This window comes from Photinus pyralis, unplaced genomic scaffold (genome assembly GCF_008802855.1).
Source record: "Photinus pyralis isolate 1611_PpyrPB1 unplaced genomic scaffold, Ppyr1.3 Ppyr1.4_LG1, whole genome shotgun sequence".
Lineage (NCBI taxonomy): Eukaryota > Metazoa > Arthropoda > Insecta > Coleoptera > Lampyridae > Photinus > Photinus pyralis.
Window position 1 is genome coordinate 56,982,236 of NW_022170249.1, and position 21,019 is coordinate 57,003,254.

The 21,019-nt window shown below is 35.6% G+C and overlaps 2 protein-coding genes across 2 annotated transcripts; both read left to right on the forward strand.

The window, feature by feature from the left end:
• The first annotated feature begins 7,322 nt into the window (after nt 1–7,322).
• On the forward strand, nt 7,323–9,054 carry LOC116163915. The gene is made up of 2 exons (XM_031478046.1): nt 7,323–7,442; nt 7,811–9,054. The coding sequence occupies exon 2, from the start codon at nt 7,819–7,821 to the stop codon at nt 9,052–9,054; it is 1,236 nt and encodes a 411-aa protein (XP_031333906.1). The 5' UTR covers nt 7,323–7,442; nt 7,811–7,818.
• Nucleotides 9,055–13,064: 4,010 nt separating this feature from the next.
• Nucleotides 13,065–18,221, forward strand: LOC116163923. The gene has a single exon (XM_031478055.1). It carries the CDS (start codon nt 13,065–13,067, stop codon nt 18,219–18,221), a length of 5,157 nt encoding a protein of 1,718 aa, XP_031333915.1.
• The last annotated feature ends 2,798 nt before the right edge of the window (nt 18,222–21,019 follow it).

Consider the following 21,019-nt stretch of genomic DNA (forward strand, 5'->3'; position numbering starts at 1 on the left):
GTACTTTGGTACCCCTAATACAAATTGAAGAGCACACAAAAGACTATCGAATAGAGAAATATAATAGTGTAAATTATAATTAAATTCCACTTTCTCATTACCAAAGTGTTGCCGTTTATTCAGATTCACATGATTGATCAAACGTATTTCTTAACTTTAAAATCAAGGTCGCTACGATTTATCAAAGTGACCACCACTTTAGATCGGAAAAAAATTAAGAATTTGGCAACATTGACAAAAAAACAAACAGTGAATAGGTTTCCATGCAGATATTAACGACATCGAATCAGCTACAAATATACAGGGTGTTCGATTTAAAAAATCCGCTGGGTACCGTAACAATCAGACACCCGGTACATTCAAAAATAATTTCTGTAGATGCGCAACCATCTATGGTTGACATTTGCACAAAAGGTTTTTTGATATTTTTTACTAGATATGAGCTAGGAAAGACCGACGCATTTAACGCACGTACTTTTAATGTAGTTATACAGGGTGAGCTTTTTTCATTTATTGGCATAAGATACATTGCAAGATTCTTCTTGTAAATGCGCATTCGTTAATTCTACAAACAACAGTCCATTTAATCTACTACTAGGCCATTACGAGACTGGCGCTTTAATTGTTAGTTTGTTCCATTTAAATCCAATTCAGATAATGATCGAACTTGACAATTTAGATACATAGTCGACGCACATGCTGAAGAAAAATATTGTTACAATTTTTGGCAATTCATTTACATACTGTAGGTTTTATTATCTTGTTTAACACGAACGTTCGAGATTGTACTCATGACGTAATTTCGAGACTCACTAAATCGTTATTAAGGGAATTACAGAGATCTGGCCATTGGCGGTCGTAGATGGGTTGAGTTGGATGGTCACTGCGTCCCTAAATAGAGGTTCTCGGAGCCCGTTAGAGCAGTATTCGCAGGAAGTAGAGGTTTTTCTCGTATCGCTTTATTCTGTGCTTATAAAATAACGTTTTAAAGGGGAAGTGCTATCCTCGCATGCTGCTGAAATAAGCGCGTCTATAAATGTATCAATTAGTAACGGCTGAGATGACCAAGAACGCGTTTCGGGGGAGTATGTATCCCAATTTGCGTTGTAAATCGCACCAAACCAAGATTTTGAGCAGAGTTGTGCTGCAGAACAAATACTGCAGAATTGTAATTAGTTCCGTGTCCTATCCAAACTGCTTGTTATCACCGGCAAATCGCAGCTTTATAATAAAATACCTCACTACGTAATGATTATATTCCCCGAGGTGCAACAAGGGAAATGTCCCTCTTGGGTTGTGTAATAGATCCACAGCTTAATTTTCATGTGCAGTGTACTAACATTATTAAAAAAATGAATAAATCACTTTTTTTATTAAGGAAATTGCAAAACAATGTATCCTTAAAGGTAATGAAAACTGCTTATTACGCACTTATACAAAGTACGTTATCATATGCAATTTTGGCATGGGGACACAGTTCCCACTGGTCCAGTGTATTCCGTTTGCAACGGAAAGCCGTACGAGTGCTCTCTGGTTTAAACTATAGAGACGACTGCCGTGTCTCATTTATCACTTTAAAAATTATGACATTCCCTTGCTTATATATTTTGCAAGTAGTATGTCTAGTCAAAAGTAATATGGTCTCAACTGTCCTTCAATCAGATGTACACTCGTATAACACCAGGCAAAAAGACAACATAAGGCTACCTTTTTGTAGACTAACAAAAACTCGAAATGGTTTGACTTATCAATCACAGGTATTGTATAATTGTATTCCCGCACATATAAAAATACTTCCTTTAAAGTTATTTAAAACTTCTATCAAAAAGGTACTTATAGAAAATGCTTTCTATTCATTTGACGAGTTTATAAGTCACTGTCGCAGAATTGAGTAAGGAATATGCATGTCTCTTTGTTGTACTTGTATGTACTTTTTATATACCTTTGTGTCTGTTAATTACATATGTATGAGACTTGACTAGAGTAAGTGTACCCACACAATAACTCAATAAATATATTATTATTATTATTATTATTATTATTATTAAAACGTACAGATCCATGCGCTATGTTTTCATATATATTTTACTATACTACCGGTTTTTAATGTTTTAAAATCTCTTGATATTGAAAGAAAAGAGTAAACATGGCACCAGCAGAGCGGCCTCTACAAAATGGTAGCATTAGAAATTAAATGTATTCGCAATACAGGTGTACTTCAGGCCATGATACAAATACACAAGTATGCTACGACGCATCCTACTCTTAGATGTGACGAGTCGGTGACGTCACGCGCGCAAATTTGCCGCCTGATATTTGCCACCTTAAGAAATGATGATTTTATAAGGAAGAGAATAACATATTACTACTTTTATATTATATGAAGTATCAGTAATAGGTAGGAAATTAATTAACAAAACTGAGTGTATTTATTAAATGGAAAAATAAACGTAGGCAGGTATTAATAAATTTAGACAATTTCTTGCCTACTTTCCTTTCACAATTAACAAAACTTATTTTGCGGTTGAGATCTCGCAATCTTATGTAAATTCGCGTAGTTCTACAGAGACATAGAACGACTTCATAAGGGACTAAAGCTGAATTTCTTAATTTGGCTACTGTCTGATCGGCCAATTTGTGAAATATGTTTGTTTCTTTTGACAGTGATGACCATGCATTGCAAGGAATTCATTCTCGAGCACCAATGCAGTATGAAATAAATTATTATCATTTAGATATAACAATGAACCTTGAGATGCAACAGTCAGCCATTCTGGTCCTTGTGTAACATTTAGCTTGCTTGTTGAAATACTAACGTATATTTATTTCTATATTTGTAAGCAAAGTATCCCGCAACAGATGTGGATAACAACACCAATATTGCCAGTGATAGTGACGACGACATTCCATTGTCGCATTTTGTAAAATATAGGAAAAAAAGTAATCATTGGGTACAAGAAGATATTACAAGTAAGTTGCCCAGCTGGCAAAAGGAATGCGTTGCCAATAATAATGCTCAAACTTTAGATATGTTTTATCTTTTTTTTGATGATGAACTATGGCAAATGATAACTAACTTTACCAATCTTTACGCTGTACAACACAATAGAAATGGAGATATATCCATTGATGAAATAAAGTGTTTTTTTGGTGTTCTAATTTATAGTGGCTACACTAGCGTCTCTAGAAGATCATTATATTGGGAAAATTGTTCCGACGCACACCATAATATTGTATATGAAGCTATTTCCAGAAATCGCTTTAATTTTATTATGCAAAATCTACATTGCAATGACAACACACATCTAGATTTGCACAACAAATTTTCTAAAATTAACCCTCTTTTGAATCATCTGAGCCAAAAGTTCATAGAACATGCTCCATTGCAAGAAAATCACAGCGTGGACGAGTTCATGATCCCGTATTTTGGGCGACATGGTTCGAAACAATTCATTAGGGGTAAACCCATTAGATGGGGTTACAAATTCTGGATGGCAACAACTACAAAAGGTTACATTGAGTGGTTCGAACCATATCAAGGTTCTAGTACTAATCTGGACGAGCGGTACAAAGACTTAGGTTTGGGTACAAGTGTAGTTCTATCTTTTGTGGACAAACTTGTTTCAGAAAAAGGTCGTCTACCCTTTCACTTGTATTTCGACAATTTTTTTTCTTCTTGGGATCTGCTATTAGTTCTAAGGGACAGAGGTATAAAAGCCATACGAACTCTAAGGGAAAATAGAATAACTGTTCCTGTAATAAAATCTGGTTTAGATCTGAAAAAAACAGAAAGAGGATGTTTTGAGTACGCCTTAGAAAAAACCGAAAACATTTTAGTATGCAAGTGGAACGATAATAATATCGTCACAATGTGTTCCAATTGTGAATCTGTTTTTCCAACACATACTGTATCAAGATTCTCTCAAAAAGAAAAGAAAAAATATCTATACTTCAACCAAAAATGATCAAAAAATACAATCAAAATATGGGAGGTGTAGATAGAGCAGACCAAAATCTAAGTCTTTATAGAGTTAATATTAGAGGCAAGAAGTGGTATTTTCCACTGATTAGTCACTGTCTTGACATGGCAATCCAAAAATATCCTAAAATATCATTTTAGAAGATCTCTTGCTACTGGAATTTTAGAAACTCACAAGAAGAAAACCAAACGAGGACCTGTACGACCCAATGCTCATGATAGAGAGTTATCTCGATTTGATGGAAAAGATCATCTTGTGGTTTATCATGAGAGCCAAATAAAATGCCGCCATTGCCACAAAAAAGTTCAATTTAGGTCCAATAAATGCAATGTAGGTTTGCATCCAAAACATTGCTTTTTTGAGTTTCATACGCAATAAGTTTTTTTTTGTTAGAAAATATGTTTGTTTTTTTTAGAAAATGATATTTGTGAATCTAATATTTTATTTTTGGCTTATTCTCCTGGATTCATATGTAATTATATTTAAATAAAAATCATTTTTATATTATGTACCATTGTTTTTATTTTCTTAGCCCCTAATCCTTTAAAAAGGATGGTCAATATTAAGAAAACTATATATCAAAAAAAAAAATTTTATTAACAAAATATGTTAAATATACCCTAAATAAGTGGTTTTTATAAAAAAAAACCGACCTTTTAAAAAAAATAGTTTTGGGAGTATTTGGGTTAACCCGCCGGCAGTCCTTGGGGAAAGCTTCTTAATTAGAATAGATCCAAATTCTAGAGCAGAAAGTGTTTCTTTATAAAAAATTCGCGTAGAATCTGTCTTTCTATATTGGAGCCATTTTATTTTTAGCCAATTAACACTTCCTCCTGTTTCATTTTTGTTTCGATTTTTAATTACCGTGGAGGAAAAATGTTTAAAATTTAAAATCGCAATTCAGTTACGATAAATCACCTTTTGGAGACTAATTTTCATTGTCATAGGTGGTTTATTTGAACATGTGTTTTTTATGCAACCGGCCGTTAGTATAGAATTAGATAATTAAACAATATACACAGTATACCTGAAATGGTTGCCTTTAAAACATCAATAGAGGATTTGTCATGGATCTACTTATCACTTTAATGAAAAAATGTTCCTCACATATTTTTTTTTCAATTCCGTTAATTAACCCAATAATTTGTTATGTTGTACTTACCAGGCAGTGGCTCAGGGGTTAGCGTAGCAAAAATTAAATCTTCAGTTTTACTATTGGAGCTGAAATCGCCTTCGTTGCCGTTGTGCCAGTTCAACCAATAGTTTGCTTGTTGCACTCATTTTTAATTAAAATAAACGCACTTTGCACAGCAACACTCACTGAATGACTGAAGAAAACCACATAAGAAATCCTGTCCAGACTTGCAATACGTGGATTAAAACTGTTCACTACTGTTGAAGTACGATCGCGGATAAATGGTATTATCATAGTAAACAGTCCTAAACCGCTTGGGACTTTTCACCATGGAAGATCTGTGGCTTATAACATTTAGTAAATATGCTATTACCAAGGTCAGTGGCTTATAGATCCATTGACCAGTATGAAATTTGAACATTTTAAAATATGTTAACAGTCACAACTCAAAAATGGCAATTGTGTGGATTAGGACTATTCACCACTAGGGCGACGATTTGTATCACGCTTCAGGCATAATTTTCTGCGATTATTGTAATCCTCCTAATGTACTACAAACATTCTAATAAATTGTTTATTAAAGGTTGAACACAAAAAAATCGGAACATCCGAAAAATGCTGCCATTTATTTATTATACGAGTAACAATTTTCAAAACTTCAGTGAATTACGTTAAAAGTGTATGTATACAGTGTCCCTTACGAAGAGCGTCAGTTAGACGTTGTTTGGGAAAATTTTCCACATAAAAGTGCGATGCGTTATGAGTCGAATTTCATAATTTTTCAAAGCGCGAATTTTTCCTTTCACTACGGAAGATGTATGGTAAAATTTGTACATACACACATTAATTTGTTGTGTTTTTTTTCAGATTCCGTAAGTGGTTTCACCTCTCTTATTCTGTACCTACTAGATAATCCGATCTAAAAAGGTGAGTTTCTACCTACTGCTTACATGAAATAAATATTTTGTAGCTACAAAATATTCAAGTACCTATAGGTTAAAAAAAATAGATTGGAGGACTTTGAGAAATGTTCATTTGTAGGAAAACACGTAAATATGAAACTTTTACACTCTACGTAAAAATTGTTACGTTTATTTTGCACTTATATTTCGCGTAGATTGAGTGCTAATTTTTTTTGATTTTATACTGTACCGCGTTGTGAATTAAAATAATGAAAAGGTTTTAATCGTAAAATTGCAGTAGTAGCGTGTTGCCCTACGCGAAAATAAAAAAGGGCATATGAGAGTGTCATTCTCTTCGATCTTGTCGCTTGAGAAAGAATTTGCTAATCACGTATTGATTTTATGTCCGTTTTCTTTCTTTGGAATTCATTAAATATTTATTCCCTTTTAATGCTCATATCGATCAACTGCCTGTTGTTTTAATAAATTAGGAAATCTAAGTTGATTAAAGCTGCAATCTCTAATGGGTTTAGTCGTCAAGAAACTTTTTGTGGATTGTAACGGTGGGCTAGGCTGGCGCTTCTGTAACTCAAATCCGCCGCATAAACGACCAGCTAGCTCAGGGTTGTAGAATAAAAGGCTTCGGTCGACTTCTAACCAAGTTCAAAATCGTTTACGTTAACTGCTTCGTAAGGAAAGCAGTGTACCTAACCAAAAGAATAACGCGTTCAAAATCGAGATCATATCCCGGCAGAGACTACAATGTTTGACACTAGAATAATGTGGTTCAAAAGTTATTTAAGTTCGAAAATCTATATCCTTGAAGAGGTGACCAAATTATGAATTACAAGTAAACGGCGATCTACATTTCTACGAAAGTAACCGCTATTATGTTCCTTGAAGAGGAAATATTCAATTGAATAGATTATTCTAGCTAGGGGTTTCAATAAAATATTCCTAATCCTACGTCCACCTGTCAAGGTTACGGGAAGGCCGACCTGGTTTTTGAGTAAGCTTCACAATGACATGGATGGACACAACTGGAGAACCTTGTACCGGGAGTTAATGGACCAATGAACGAAAACGAATGACAGATTACAGATTGACATGAAGTTAGGCACGCTTGTGCGCAACTCACATGCTCAAAAGTGACTATATCGACATGGATCTGACAAAAAGACGTAAGCGCCAAAAATTCAAAATTGAGATTATGTTTCTTAGACATTAATTTGCAATTGCCGCGTGATATTGTATAGTCAGTGTAAGCGACATTCTATTAGAATATGTATTTATTTGACTTTAAAGTTTTCGTAAGCGCCATTGGGTTGTTGCGCAAGTTCAAAGCTAGTCATTTGCACGACGCGTAACCGGCAGTGTCAACGTGTATTGTGAACGTAGTTTTTTAATGGAAAAAGTAGTTTTGAGGTAAGTTATAACTGTGTAGTTAATATTTAAGGTATTTTGCTAACATTTAATAAATAATAGTAAGAATACAATTGTAAAACAAACACCATAGAGGTTAAAATTTGGTAGTGTCGCTTACGCCTTTTTAGTATGACTATTCATAAAAGGCGTAAACGCCAGTGCTTATGGCTACCTTAACGTAAAAATAAAACATTTTTATTTCCGTATGTATATTAATAATTTTCCATAAGTAGTACATTTATTTAAAGCACATCTGCCACAGGTCTCAAAATAATAAACCCTATATGCATAATAATCTTTTTTAATTGACGTATTTAGTGTTAAAGTTTCTGTTAAAAATAGTCGCTTACGCATAGTCTAATTTTCAGATCATAAAATGAGTGCCAGGACCAACAAAATACTGCAACTATGCACTGAAGCTTCAAGAAAACCTTTATTACAAGCTCTCGAACATGACTTTATTTTTGTAGATGACTTGATACCTGAAAATTTGACTAGCGATGTGTTACTTAGCGAAGTAGCAGATACTATTCCTCAAGTCTCTGAACATGATCTAGTGGGTATGAATCCACAAGAAGAACATTATACCTATACCGACCAAAGTCTTCAAGTTTTAGAAATCGGTGTTGTAACGGACACTCATAATGATAAATTATCTACCGTTAACCCAAATGATACAAATTCTTCGCCTTCTGCTGCTGCGATTCATAATCAAAAATTATGTTCCCCCTCTGCTGCCCCAAGCACAAATGTATCATCTTCATCCAGTGCGTTTGAAACATCAATAGAAACAGGAAAAAGGGGAAAGAGAAGAAGGAAGGTGTTATCTGAAAAGACCCAAAATAAAAAAAATAGAAACAAAGGTGCCCCATACACCAATTATAAAGGAGTAACAAAGGATGCTAGACAAGTAAAATGTAATCCATGCAAAGTCCGTAAAGATCGGTGCAGGAACAAGTGCAATGAGTTTTCCGAAGTAGAACGTCAAGAAATTTTTGACAATTTTTGGATGATTGGCGATCACGATAAACAATTGTCGTTTATAAATGGATGCGTAGGAATAAAATCTGTGAAACGCAAAAGAACCAAAAAAGAAAATTCTCGGCGTAATTCGACATTTGAACATTTTTTAACTAAACGTGACGGTATCCAGTATAAAGTCTGCCAACATTTCTTTATAAATACTCTAGACATAACACAAAGAGTTATAAGAACGGCAGTAAAAGGAAAAGTAGCGGACTTCAGCGACCAACGGGGAAAGCACGAACCCAAACATAAAATCACTAACACGCAAAGAAATAATTTAAGAAAGTTTATTAATTCATTACCAGCAGTCCCCTCTCATTATTGTAGAGGTTCTACGACAAAACTTTATTTACCTGCCGATATTAGATCCTTTACCAACTTGTACAATTTGTATTCTAGTCACGTACGGAAAGAAGAAGCTGAGCCTGTAGCATACACTACTTTCAAGAGAACTATACACAAGGAATATAATATTGGCATTCACGTTCCCAGGAAAGACAAGTGTGTGAAATGCCTAAAATATTCTCAGCTTTCCGAAGCGCAAAAAACAGAAAAACTTAAACAAGGGTATGGATCAGCACATTAAAGAGAAAGACGAAGCAAAAGAATTTTTCTTAAGTGAACAACAGAAATCGAACAGTAACAAGTACATAGTCGCTACTTTTGATCTACAGAAGGTACTTTCTACACCACATGGTCCCGGAATGGTGATTGGTTTCTCAAGAAAGTATGCCTACTACAATTTCACAATTTACGAAAGTGGTACCAGAACTGGGTACTGTTTTGTATGGGGTGAAAGAGATGGTCAGCGTGGATCCAATGAAATATGTACACACCTTTACTGGTATCTTACACAAGTGGATAAATCAGGTTTATATGAACACGTAAGTTTATTTTGTGACAGTTGTTCCGGGCAGAACAAGAATAAGTTTGTTTTCACTACAATTTCATATTTTTTGAGCGAAGCTCAAAACGTTAAAACAGTTTTGTTGACCTTCCTCGTACCAGGTCATACTTACATGCCTGTTGATAGCATGCACGCTACTATTGAAAAACATATACGAAAAATGAATGTCCAGGCACCTTCTGAATGGCCTACAATTTTGAGAAATTGTAGAAAGAAACCTTCACCATATATTGTTCGCTCTGTTTCATATTCCGAATTTTTAAACTGGAAAGAAATTTCAAATTGCAAAAAATTGAAAGCTACAACAGGTGAACAAATAAAATTTGCTGAAATAAAATCGGCTGAATTTGACAGTCAACCTAGCGTTGTAAAATTACGGTTAGGTTACCGCATAGATGATCCAGTTTACAATGTAAAACTAAGTGTTAAAAAAGTGATCCCTTCTCAATTATATCACGAAGAGCTTCCTATTAATGATGAAAAGCTGAAAAACTTAACCAATTTGTGTAAAACCGGTGTTATCAGCAGTCAATATCATTTTGAATATTTGGCCTTAAAATCATCTGTCTCCGTTGAAGATACTCTTCCAGAAACGGATGTAGAAGATGAATTTTAAGCCATAACTCTAAAAAAACTATTTTTATACCTTCTATTTTTGTCGTTGTTGAATGTTCATGTCAGTTTATAGAGAGATATATTTTTTTTCAATAAATTTTACTGTTTTTTTGAAATCAGTTTTTCCGATATTAATTTGTTCTATTGAGTTTAGAAATGCGTATCCGACAGTAATAAAAAATTTTCATAAGTTTATAAAAGACGCAATTGCCGCTTAAGCGCCATAATTGTTTTGTTAGTAAGATATCAAAAACGCGTAAGTGCTGTCAAATAGAGACGTAAACGCCACTCATCAGATACAAAAGACTTAAGCGACATTTTTTTTAAATTACAAGAAAATTTAGCAATTGTCATAGAAAGTAATTCTTTAGTATTGAACAAGAACGTGTTTCAAGTAGCTAGGATCAAGACAGTGACTTAATTCAAATTCTATAAACAACAAATCAGTTTTTTCATCACTGCACAAATTGTGTACAACACCGCTTACGTCTTTTTGTCAGATCCACGTCGATATAGTTGGGGGTAAACACTGTGTGTTGTCTAAATCACCAGCGTTGGCAAACCCCACATAAGTATGTATTCGGATCTCAGGCAAATAATGCAGTGACCGTAAAACCAAAATAACCAATACGTGGATGAGAAAATAAACTGTTTTAGCATTTTGTGACTTGTCATTCGTCTTCGTTTCTATATGATCACTATCGGACAAAAGTAAATAATAATAATAGAGATTTATTGCCCCGCAGAACAGACATTCCAATAACAGGAGAATACATATTTAATAGTTAACGCGCAATTATGTAGTGTAATAAGAAAAAAGAAAGAAACACGACAAAAACTCAAAATCTTAACATAACTAAACAACAAAATAATTAAATTCATATCTCAACAAAAAAAAACAAAATTACGGTGTAGACAAACTGCAAGTTACATTATAGGCATGAAAAATAAAGAGAGCAGGTGTAACGTGACATTTTCACTGTGACATATATCTTCGAAGCACGGCGGATATTTCAGATAAAGTATCATGGTGAATGTCGCACAAACTAGAAATGTTATTGAATCTGTGACACATCTGCTGGATAGGTGCTCTCTTTAGCAAAACTCTTACAAAAATAAGAACTATTTAATTATTAAAAATGTAATTGGCATTAACGAAGATAAAACACAATTCGGTTTAAAAGTGCATAGTAGGCTACTTTGGTTTCATTCCTATTGCAATAAGAACTCTATAACACTCGTAAGTGCAGGTGGTCAATCAACTCTGAAACTGTTAAGTGATCTGAAGCGCGCACGTGGTAAAATGGGAAAATCTGTAATAATGAAAGTGGAGAGTGTTGGGGAGGGGGGGGGGATAATGGCTACGAAACAATATTGTGTTTGATCGTTCTATCAGGGGATGTCATCTTTTTAAATTTTTGTCATTTTTTATTTTGCATTTTCGCTGATTAAAATCCTAGCCCTCTAGTAGTAAGAATTAGTGAACAAGGCAAATGATCACATTACAAAGTTTACACAATGGATGAGAACGGAATTAAGACCCTCAGACAAAGACATAATTGTTTCTAACGCCAGAGATAGTACAGGCGTTTTTGGGCAGAATCGGTGAAATATAAGCATCTGGATAGCTTTCCAATAATTTAGAGAAGAATTTGATTCCGACACACTTGAACGATACGCCCATCTGCTAAATTTACTTGGAAGCTTCAATGCTCACGATAGATCATTTCGAACGTATGCATGTAAATGGGGGGCACCAAGTATGCCTATGCTCATAGAGGCTTCATTTTTTTTTATATTAAAATGGGCCTTTCTGAAACTGCCGCCATTCCCAATGCCATGGTTTACTTTAAGTTTTGTTATTAATTGACAACGATTACTTTACACGTTGTTTCATACACAAAAAATTTCTCGTATTCTATTTTATTCCGGCGCGCCGGTAGTAAAAGTAACACACGTCATTTAATTTAATTTACAATCTTGGCAACTTAAGACACTTCTCTCATAGAACGAATTAAAATTCACATTTGAAAATACTGCGCTTGTTCAGTCAAATCAGAAATTATTTTTGTTATTAATTAATTGTAAACTGAGATTTATACAAAATATATTTAATTTAAAATTTCCCTGGCTCGATGTTATCGCGTTTAGCAAGACAGCCTTGTTATTGTCCCCGCCGAGAAGAGTCGCGCGCATTCGCCAAGAGGAAGTTTTTGGACTTGATCTGCAAGACTCAACAAAACGCGTGCGCTGATATAAAGGTACATTTTCTCTCTCGTGTGTGACACCCCCCAAAATACTTGACAAGAAAAACGTGCACCAAAATCGCCCATCATCCACTTACTGCGCGGACAGCCAGGTAGGCAATTTTTGTTTTTAATAACTAATAAGGTTGTCTTTGTGCGTATTTTTTTGATTAATTACCAAGTAATACAGTCCACTCCTCTACATTTATGGTCGCTTCGACCACGGATTTGGATTTGCAATATAAATCTCAGTTTTACATCCAAAGACGTATAAAATCTCATCACGCACAATTTTCGCCAAAATTGGAAATTGCTTATCACGTTATCACTGGCCGGCAAACAGCCCGTACCGTCCATATCATTCTTTGTGCTATCGATACAACGCAGCCGGCGATACGACCATACACGCTTGACGTAGTTCCGCCGTTCATTATTGCTCTGGGTCGATTATAATTACCCGTAAATTGGCGATCGGTTTTGGTAGCAATTTATATCAAGTGCTGATAATTACTCAAACATTTAGCGAATAGTTTATATTTAATTAATTGATTGTTTCTCCTTTTCTTTTCAGAAAATGCCCACTTATTCATTAAATGTTTGACTTTTCTCTCTCTCCTTTTAGCAAGTTAATTATTTATTGCACCCATCTCTTCTTTATTGCAATTTTGTTCAAGAATTTGATTTACAAGCACATATTAGTGTGCACTGACTGTTTGAGAGTTTTTTAAAAATAGAAGTCAAGAACGCCCGCTAACTTATAACGCTTTTTTCATTACAATTGTTGAATTTTTGAATTTATATATCTTTGTGTCTAAGAGCTTTATCATTATGGCTGATAAAAAACTCAAAGGACTTATTGCTCAGCGCGACAGTGCAGTTGATCGCCTAGCGCAAATTAAAATAGTGGCCGATAAAGCTGTTCTTGATGCCCGCTATCACATACAATTAAAAATTCGTGTCCAGACCCTTGAAGCCATTGTGGCTGATTTTAATACTCATCATGCTAACGTGTTAAATATTGTTGCCCAGGGTGACGAAGACGATTTGGCAATTCAACAAGAAATACGTCAACGTTTTGATGATAATTTTTATGCAATTCAGGCAATATGTGCTGAAATAAATGAAAATGCTGATCAAATTACTCACAGACCAACGCCGAGTCACGTTAAACTACCCAAGCTGGAACTTAAAAAATTTAATGGCACTATCAGGAATTGGACCACGTTTATTGATTTATATGATTCAATTATTCATAATAATTCTAGTCTTTCCAATGTGGAAAAGTTTACATATCTTCTAAACTCTTTAGAAGGTCCACCCCTTGGCATTGTGCAATGTAATCCATTAACGGATGCAAATTATATCATAGCTTATGATACTCTAAAACGGCGCTATGAGAACAATCGCTTAATCGCTGTCAGTCATTGGCGCGAAATTGAAAAAACCAAAAAATTAACGAGTGATCGTGATGCAAAATCTCTTCAAATGTTGATTGACACTTTTACTGAGAACCTCACAGCTATTAAAAATCTGGGCCATCCCGTGTCCCAGTGGGACTTTATTTTATTTTATAAGCTTTTCGATCGAATTGATTCGAGCACGGCTACTAGATTTGAACTTGAATGTGGTAAGTTACTTGATGACATAGAGAATAAACATAACCATTTTAAGATTTTGTTGGATTTTGTACGAAAACAATGCGTTGCCTTAGATACTGTTTCAAATTCGCTTGTTAACGTTAATGCTGTTAAGGAGGTAAAACAAAATTCCCCACCAAAAAGAAGTTTTGTTGTTAACACGGTTGCCTGTTCCTTTTGTCACAAGAATGGCCACAATATTTATAAATGTTCAGATTTTCTAAATAAGAACTCTCACGACCGATATAAAATTGTAAAAACCAATAAATGGTGTACCAATTGTCTGGGTTTAAAGCATAACTCCTTTAACTGTTCCTCTAGGCGCCGGTGTGAAAAGTGCTCAAGGCCTCACCATACTCTTTTGCATCATGACTACCCTGAAAGTACTCAACCCCATTTAAATGAAACCCAAGAATTGCCTCCAACCTCAGAAGAGCCATCACACCCTGTGGCCTTGGCGAATACTAAACAGTACAATGAAGGTCGTAAGGAAGGAGCTGTATTATTGGCTACAGCGCAAGTGATAGTTGTTGATTCTCGAGGTAATTTCATAAAAGCACGCGTATTATTAGATAGCGCCAGTCAGGTTAATTTTATAACCAATAAATTATGTAAACGTTTAGGTCTCATTAAACGTCCCCTCTCACTTTTTGTTAAAGGTTTAGGTGATACCGTCTCGAATATTTCTCATGAGGTCACTTGCACCTTTTCTCCTAAACGGGCAATGAACACAAAGTTCTCTCTGGAATTTGCAGTTATACCACAGATTTGTGGAAATCTCCCCTCTTCTGATTTACCTTCAGATTGTTTTTCTCAATTCTCTCATCTTGAACTTGCTGATGACGCCTTCAATATTTCGGGCCCTATTGACATGTTAGTCGGAGGTGACGTTTTTGGTTTTCTTGTCAAACAAGGACAAATATCTCAGTCAATAGGAAAGCCTATCGCGCTAAACACTCAACTTGGGTGGGTAATAATGGGTCGTGTTCCTGTAACTGATTCAGTCTCTTATTCAACCCCAAATAGCTTTTGTGCCTCTTTAAGCTTCTCTCTTAATGATATGGTAAAAAGGTTCTGGCAACTCGAACAGATACCTAATTGCACTGCTCACTCGCCAGACGAAATGATCGCGGAGAAGTTCTTCCAAGATACTCATACTCGAGATGCTTCTGGGAGATATATTCTTCAACTACCCTTTCAAAACTCTGATCTACCCTTTTTTGAAAATACACGAGAGATTGCACTTCGTCGATTTTATTCTCTTGAAAGGCGACTACAATCTAATCCTCAACTCTATGATGACTATTGTGCTTTTATGCGTGATTATCTTGACACGGGACACATGGAAGTTATCCCTGCATCAGATATTTCTCCAAATGTTTATTATATTCCCCATCACTGTATTCTTCGTCCTAACAGCGCAACGACGAAGCTTCGTGTTGTTTTTGATGCGTCCGCGAAGGCCGCCAATAATATTTCTCTAAATGACACTCTTCTCGTTGGCCCTAAGCTTCAACAGGATATTTTTCAGCTACTATTAAGGTTTCGTACTCACCAAGTGGCATTTACTGCTGATATCAAACAAATGTTTAGGCAAATTGGCATAAATGAATCTCACCGCTGCTATCAAAGAATTTTGTGGAGGTTTTCGAAATCTGAGCCTATCAGTGATTATCAGTTAAACACCGTCACATATGGGGTAGCTTCATCGCCCTATCAGGCTATTAGGACTCTCAGACAATTGTCTAAAGACTATAAGTCGGAGTATCCACAGGCATCGAATGTACTAGAGCAGGATACCTTTGTCGACGACGTTGTCAGTGGTACCGATTCTGTTGAGTCTTCCCTTCTGCTTCAGCAGGAATTGATAAATCTACTTTCGTGTGGTGGTTTCGAGTTGAGGAAATGGGCGAGTAATAACCCGCTGCTGCTCTCACATATGGATAGGTCGCTAACCCAATTAGATCCTCTCTCATTTGATAAAGACAGCGACTCCACTATAAAAATTTTAGGATTACAGTGGAACCCACTCAATGACTCTTTTGTATTTAAAATAGAAACTAATATAAACACATGCACCAAAAGACATGTTTTGTCTGATTTAGCTCGAATCTTTGACCCTCTCGGATTTTTATCCCCAGTTACCCTCTCTTTAAAGTTGGTTATACAACATTTGTGGTCATCTGGCTTGGATTGGGATCAATTAGCCCCAAATTCTATTCGAGACTATTGGTCCTCTTTCAAAGAAGGTTTGTCAACCCTATCAGATCTTCAGTTACCGCGCAAAATTATCCCTCCTCAAATGAAATTGTGCGAAATGCACGGCTTTTGCGATAGCTCGGAAAAGGCATATGCTGCTGTTGTATATTTTCGAATTGTTACTGAAGACAATAATGTCACAACTAATCTCATATGCGCTAAAACTAGAGTAGCACCTCTGAAGAAAATTTCTATTCCTAGGCTAGAACTGTGTTCAGCTGTGTTATTGGCAGATCTTATGTCATCAGTCAGGAAATCCTTTGCTGGTTCTGTACCTATCTCCTCAATTTTTGCTTGGAGTGATTCTACAGTCGCTCTAACCTGGATAAGGTCTTCTCCTCACAAATGGACTACATTCGTCAGTAATCGAGTGTCGTATATTCAGGAAAAAGTATCGGCAGATTCTTGGTCTCATGTCAAGTCTGAGAACAATTCCGCGGACTGTGCCACTCGAGGTCTTCTTCCCCATGATTTACTCCATTTAGAAAAATGGTGGGCGGGACCATCTTTCCTTAAATCTCATTGTGATGCATGGATAAATGAAAGATCTACAGTGAGTGATGACAATTTGGATCTTGAAAAAAGGAAAATTGCATTATTAGTTTCTTCAGTCCCACGTCTTAGCCTATGGGATAATCTACTTACCAAATTTTCTTCTCTTTCGAAAATTCTTCGAACTTGTGCTTATGTTTTACGTTTTGTTTCGTACGTAGAAGACCCCAAAGGCTTTGATAAAAGGAGTCATGTTACCTTGAAAGAACTGGATAGAGCTCTTTTGATTCTAGTAAAAGAATCCCAAAAAATGTCGTTTGCTAAAGAATTGGCAGAACTTTCTAAAACCACTCCTAACATTAGATCACTCCCTAAATATATACGGAAGCTAACTCCTTTTTTGGATCAGGATGGTATCCTCAGGGTGGGCGGACGGCTTAAAAATACACCCCTTTCTTATGATCATAAGCACCCCTGTTTGTTGCCTAGTGACCATCGACTAACTAATCTTATAATAGAATACACTCATATTAAATATTTGCATCCTGGATTGCAGACTACTCAATTTTTACTTAGCCAGCGTTTTTGGATACCCTCTTCGAAAAGAGTTATAAAAAAGGTTTTGTCTTCCTGCTTGCGATGCTTCAAATGTAATCCCTCTTCTTGCACACCTCTTATGGGTGATTTACCTAAATTTAGAGTAAATAAAATTAAATGTTTTACCAAGTCCGGTGTTGATTTTGGAGGCCCATATCTCGTAACTATGGGCAAACATCGTGGTAGTAAATCAATCAAGGCTTACATTTGTCTGTTTGTTTGCTTAGCCACCAAAGCTCTTCACCTCGAGCTCGTCACTGAGCTTTCTAGTGATGCCTTTCTCGCTGCTCTAAGACGATTTATTTCCCGGCGAGGTATTGTCACTGACATATACAGCGATTGTGGTACGAATTTTGTAGGAGCCTCTAAACAGCTGATGCAAAAAATGCGCGGTGCATCTGTAGATGAAGGTATCGCATGGCATTTCAACCCTCCGTCGGCTCCAAATTTCGGTGGTATTTGGGAGGCGGGAATAAAGGCGGTAAAAGGTCACTTAACTCGTGTAGTTGGTTCTCACATATTGACTTACGAGGAATTTAACACTGTCCTAATTTCAGTAGAGGCAATTCTAAATTCTCGCCCGTTATGCGCCATGAGTTGTGACCCTAACGATATAAAGGCCTTAACACCTAGCCATTTTTTGAATTTAGAACCATTAAATTCTTACATAGAACCTGATTTAACAGATCTTAAAATGAATCGTCTATCACGTTGGCAACTTATCCAACGCATACATCAGGATTTTTGGAAGAGATGGCATGCAGAGTATTTGCACACTCTTAATCAAAGATCAAAATGGTATGATATGACAGTTGCCATTAAAACCGATTCTCTTGTTTTAATACGAGAGGAAAACTCTCCACCACTCCATTGGGCATTGGGACGAGTGATAGAGTGTTTTCCGGGCGCGGACGGCGTCACGCGGGTAGTTAACGTAAAAACGCAAAAGGGCATCCTGCGGCGTCCTGTGTCGAAGTTATGTTTATTACCGAACAATTAATAATTTTTTTTTCATTCTATTTTCATAATTTTAGGATTTTTTTCTCTTTTATAAAATATTAGATATTTTAGGTGGGCGGTATGTTCAGTCAAATCAGAAATTATTTTTGTTATTAATTAATTGTAAACTGAGATTTATACAAAATATATTTAATTTAAAATTTCCCTGGCTCGATGTTATCGCGTTTAGCAAGACAGCCTTGTTATTGTCCCCGCCGAGAAGAGTCGCGCGCATTCGCCAAGAGGAAGTTTTTGGACTTGATCTGCAAGACTCAACAAAACGCGTGCGCTGATATAAAAGGTACAGTCTCTTGTAAAAGTAATGTCCCTCGGATACCTACCACTGTAGCATAGGCAACCAACATCCCAGCCGCCTAGTCCAAGTTGGATTTGCGGGTGTGCGAGGTAGCTATCTAATGCGGTTCATTTTCAGCAGATATTCCCATTTAGCCAAACTAAATACTAGTTAGTAGAATAAAAGTGAATGCCATCGATTTATTAGCTCAAAGGATTTGCGCTGCATATCCTTGGCTTGGTGCAGTAAACATTTTTACATTTCTTACAATTGGTTTGGTGCGTTTTAAATTTGCAAATAGTTTAGCTAGAGACTATTAAGACAAAATAATGGCCTTTCACTTTTTAATTTTTTGAGTAGGTTTTCTTCTAACGAAATAAAGGTGACATTCTTGTCCTTTAATGACATTGAAATTCCAGTGTCATTAATAATTACTTGCGAGTAGGTCTCCTCATGGAATGCGATTAATTGCCCTACAAGTGCACTGTGCAACAATACCTTTCTTTTGTAACTAGCATCAGAAATTAAATGATATGCATTTGTGATACTTGGTCGTGGTTGATTTAATATCGAATTTAGTTTAGGAGAGCTTTTACGTTGCATATTTTTGAGTAGGTAGGCATATTATAAGGATATTTAGTCCAGGTTATAGGTATATTTTTTGACAAAAAAAATTAGTTACCAGTTAAACCGGCTTTTTCATGCAGGTGAAATGATTAGAAATTAGGGAAAAATAATTAAAACAGTTGAATTTTTCCGCGGGTGTCATCCCGGGGTTTGAAAGGAGTGGGAGGTGGTAGTTACAAAAGGAACGGCATTGTCGCGCTTCCAGTGCAGATAATCGCATTCCATTAGGAGGCCCGAGTAATTAATAATGAGACATCAATTTCAATGTCAGTATAAAACGACAAAATCATCACATTTATTTTGTTAGAAGAAAATCTACTCGAAAAAATTAAAAGTAAAAGGTCATTATTTTAGCTAAACTATTTCCAAATTTAAAACGCACCAAACCAATTGAAAGAAATGTAAAAATTTCTATTGTATTAAACCAAGGATAGATTAAAGCAGCGCAGATCTTTGTGGGAATACCTGCTGAAAACGAACCGCATTAGATACCTACCTACCTCCCACACCCGCAAATCCAACTTGAACTAGTCGGCTGGGATGTTGGTTGCCTATGCTACAGTGGCAGGTATCCGAGGGACATTACTTTTACAAGAGACTGTACATTTTCTCTCTCGTGTGTGACACCCCCCAAAATACTTGACAAGAAAAACGTGCACCAAAATCGCCCATCATCCACTTACTGCGCGGACAGCCAGGTAGGCAATTTTTGTTTTAATAACTAATAAGGTTGTCTTTGTGCGTATTTTTTTGATTAATTACCAAGTAATACAGTCCACTCCTCTACAGCGCTAGTATTCCGAGTGTCATGTATTCGTTAAAACTCATCTTTTCTAACTCATCTTATAAAAAACCTTATAAAGTAATTACGTAACGCAAAGTCCTACTCAACTGAACGTCAACTTTAATTAATGGAAACACGAGAAAGTTAATGTTATTTCAGTACATTCCACGTAATTGAGTGTCAAAAACATAATTTAAAAAAAACGGGTTCAAGTAGAACGCGAATGCTTTCCTCCGCAGAAATATACACAAACTCTTTTAAAATACTTTCCACGCGGAAAAGCTGTAAGGTAATGTAAAATTTCGCATACCGAGTTTAATGGTAGTAGCACTTTAATACGTGTTTTACCTTCATTAAATAATCCAATCGGTTTCCAAAGGTTTTCTTTCGCGGACTATCCTCTAATTAATTGAAAAATCGTAAAATAAAACTACAAAGAAAATTTAATCTTCGTTTAAGTCGTAATGCTTGCCCGTTTAAATATGAAGAAGCTTTTATTATGCCTGCAAAAGGTCTCAATTAAAACTTACAACATTTTAAGTGAAGATTGAAATTAACATTCTTCTGTGGTTTTTCAATTCAGTATATTTTAATAGAGTATGAATTTATAACGTTCCAATTGGCGTACATAAATCGTTAAATTCAAATTATATAGATATTTATTTTTGCATGTAAATTGTTCATAAAAATACCATCTTGGAAAAATTCTACAACTATTAGTCTAACACTTCCATTGAAACAGACTAATGAACTGGTGCATGTTTCTTTTAAATAGAAGCAATTTTCGTTGAGAGGAACTAACTAATCTCATAATTCTAGGGTAAATCAACACAAAAATTAAAACTTTGAATTCTGTTAATGGTTCATTACATCGTCTCCACTGCTATACGAGTTGCGCTATTTACTTTTTAATATGAAAGCAAATATTAAAGTATCAAACGGCGTATGAATACACAAATATACTCGTACATAGAAATAACTTACTAGGCCGACTGAAATAAACGCGTGTTTTTCTATTACGTTCTGATATAGCCAATTTTTTAACGATTTGAATTCAGTACCTTTGAAATACACGTTTTACTTAACATACAAA

Coding starts and splice junctions, on each gene's coding strand:
- LOC116163915 (XM_031478046.1), top strand. CDS start 7,819: ATGAGTGCCAGGACCAACAAAATACTGCAACTATGCACTGAAGCTTCA.
- LOC116163923 (XM_031478055.1), top strand. CDS start 13,065: ATGGCTGATAAAAAACTCAAAGGACTTATTGCTCAGCGCGACAGTGCA.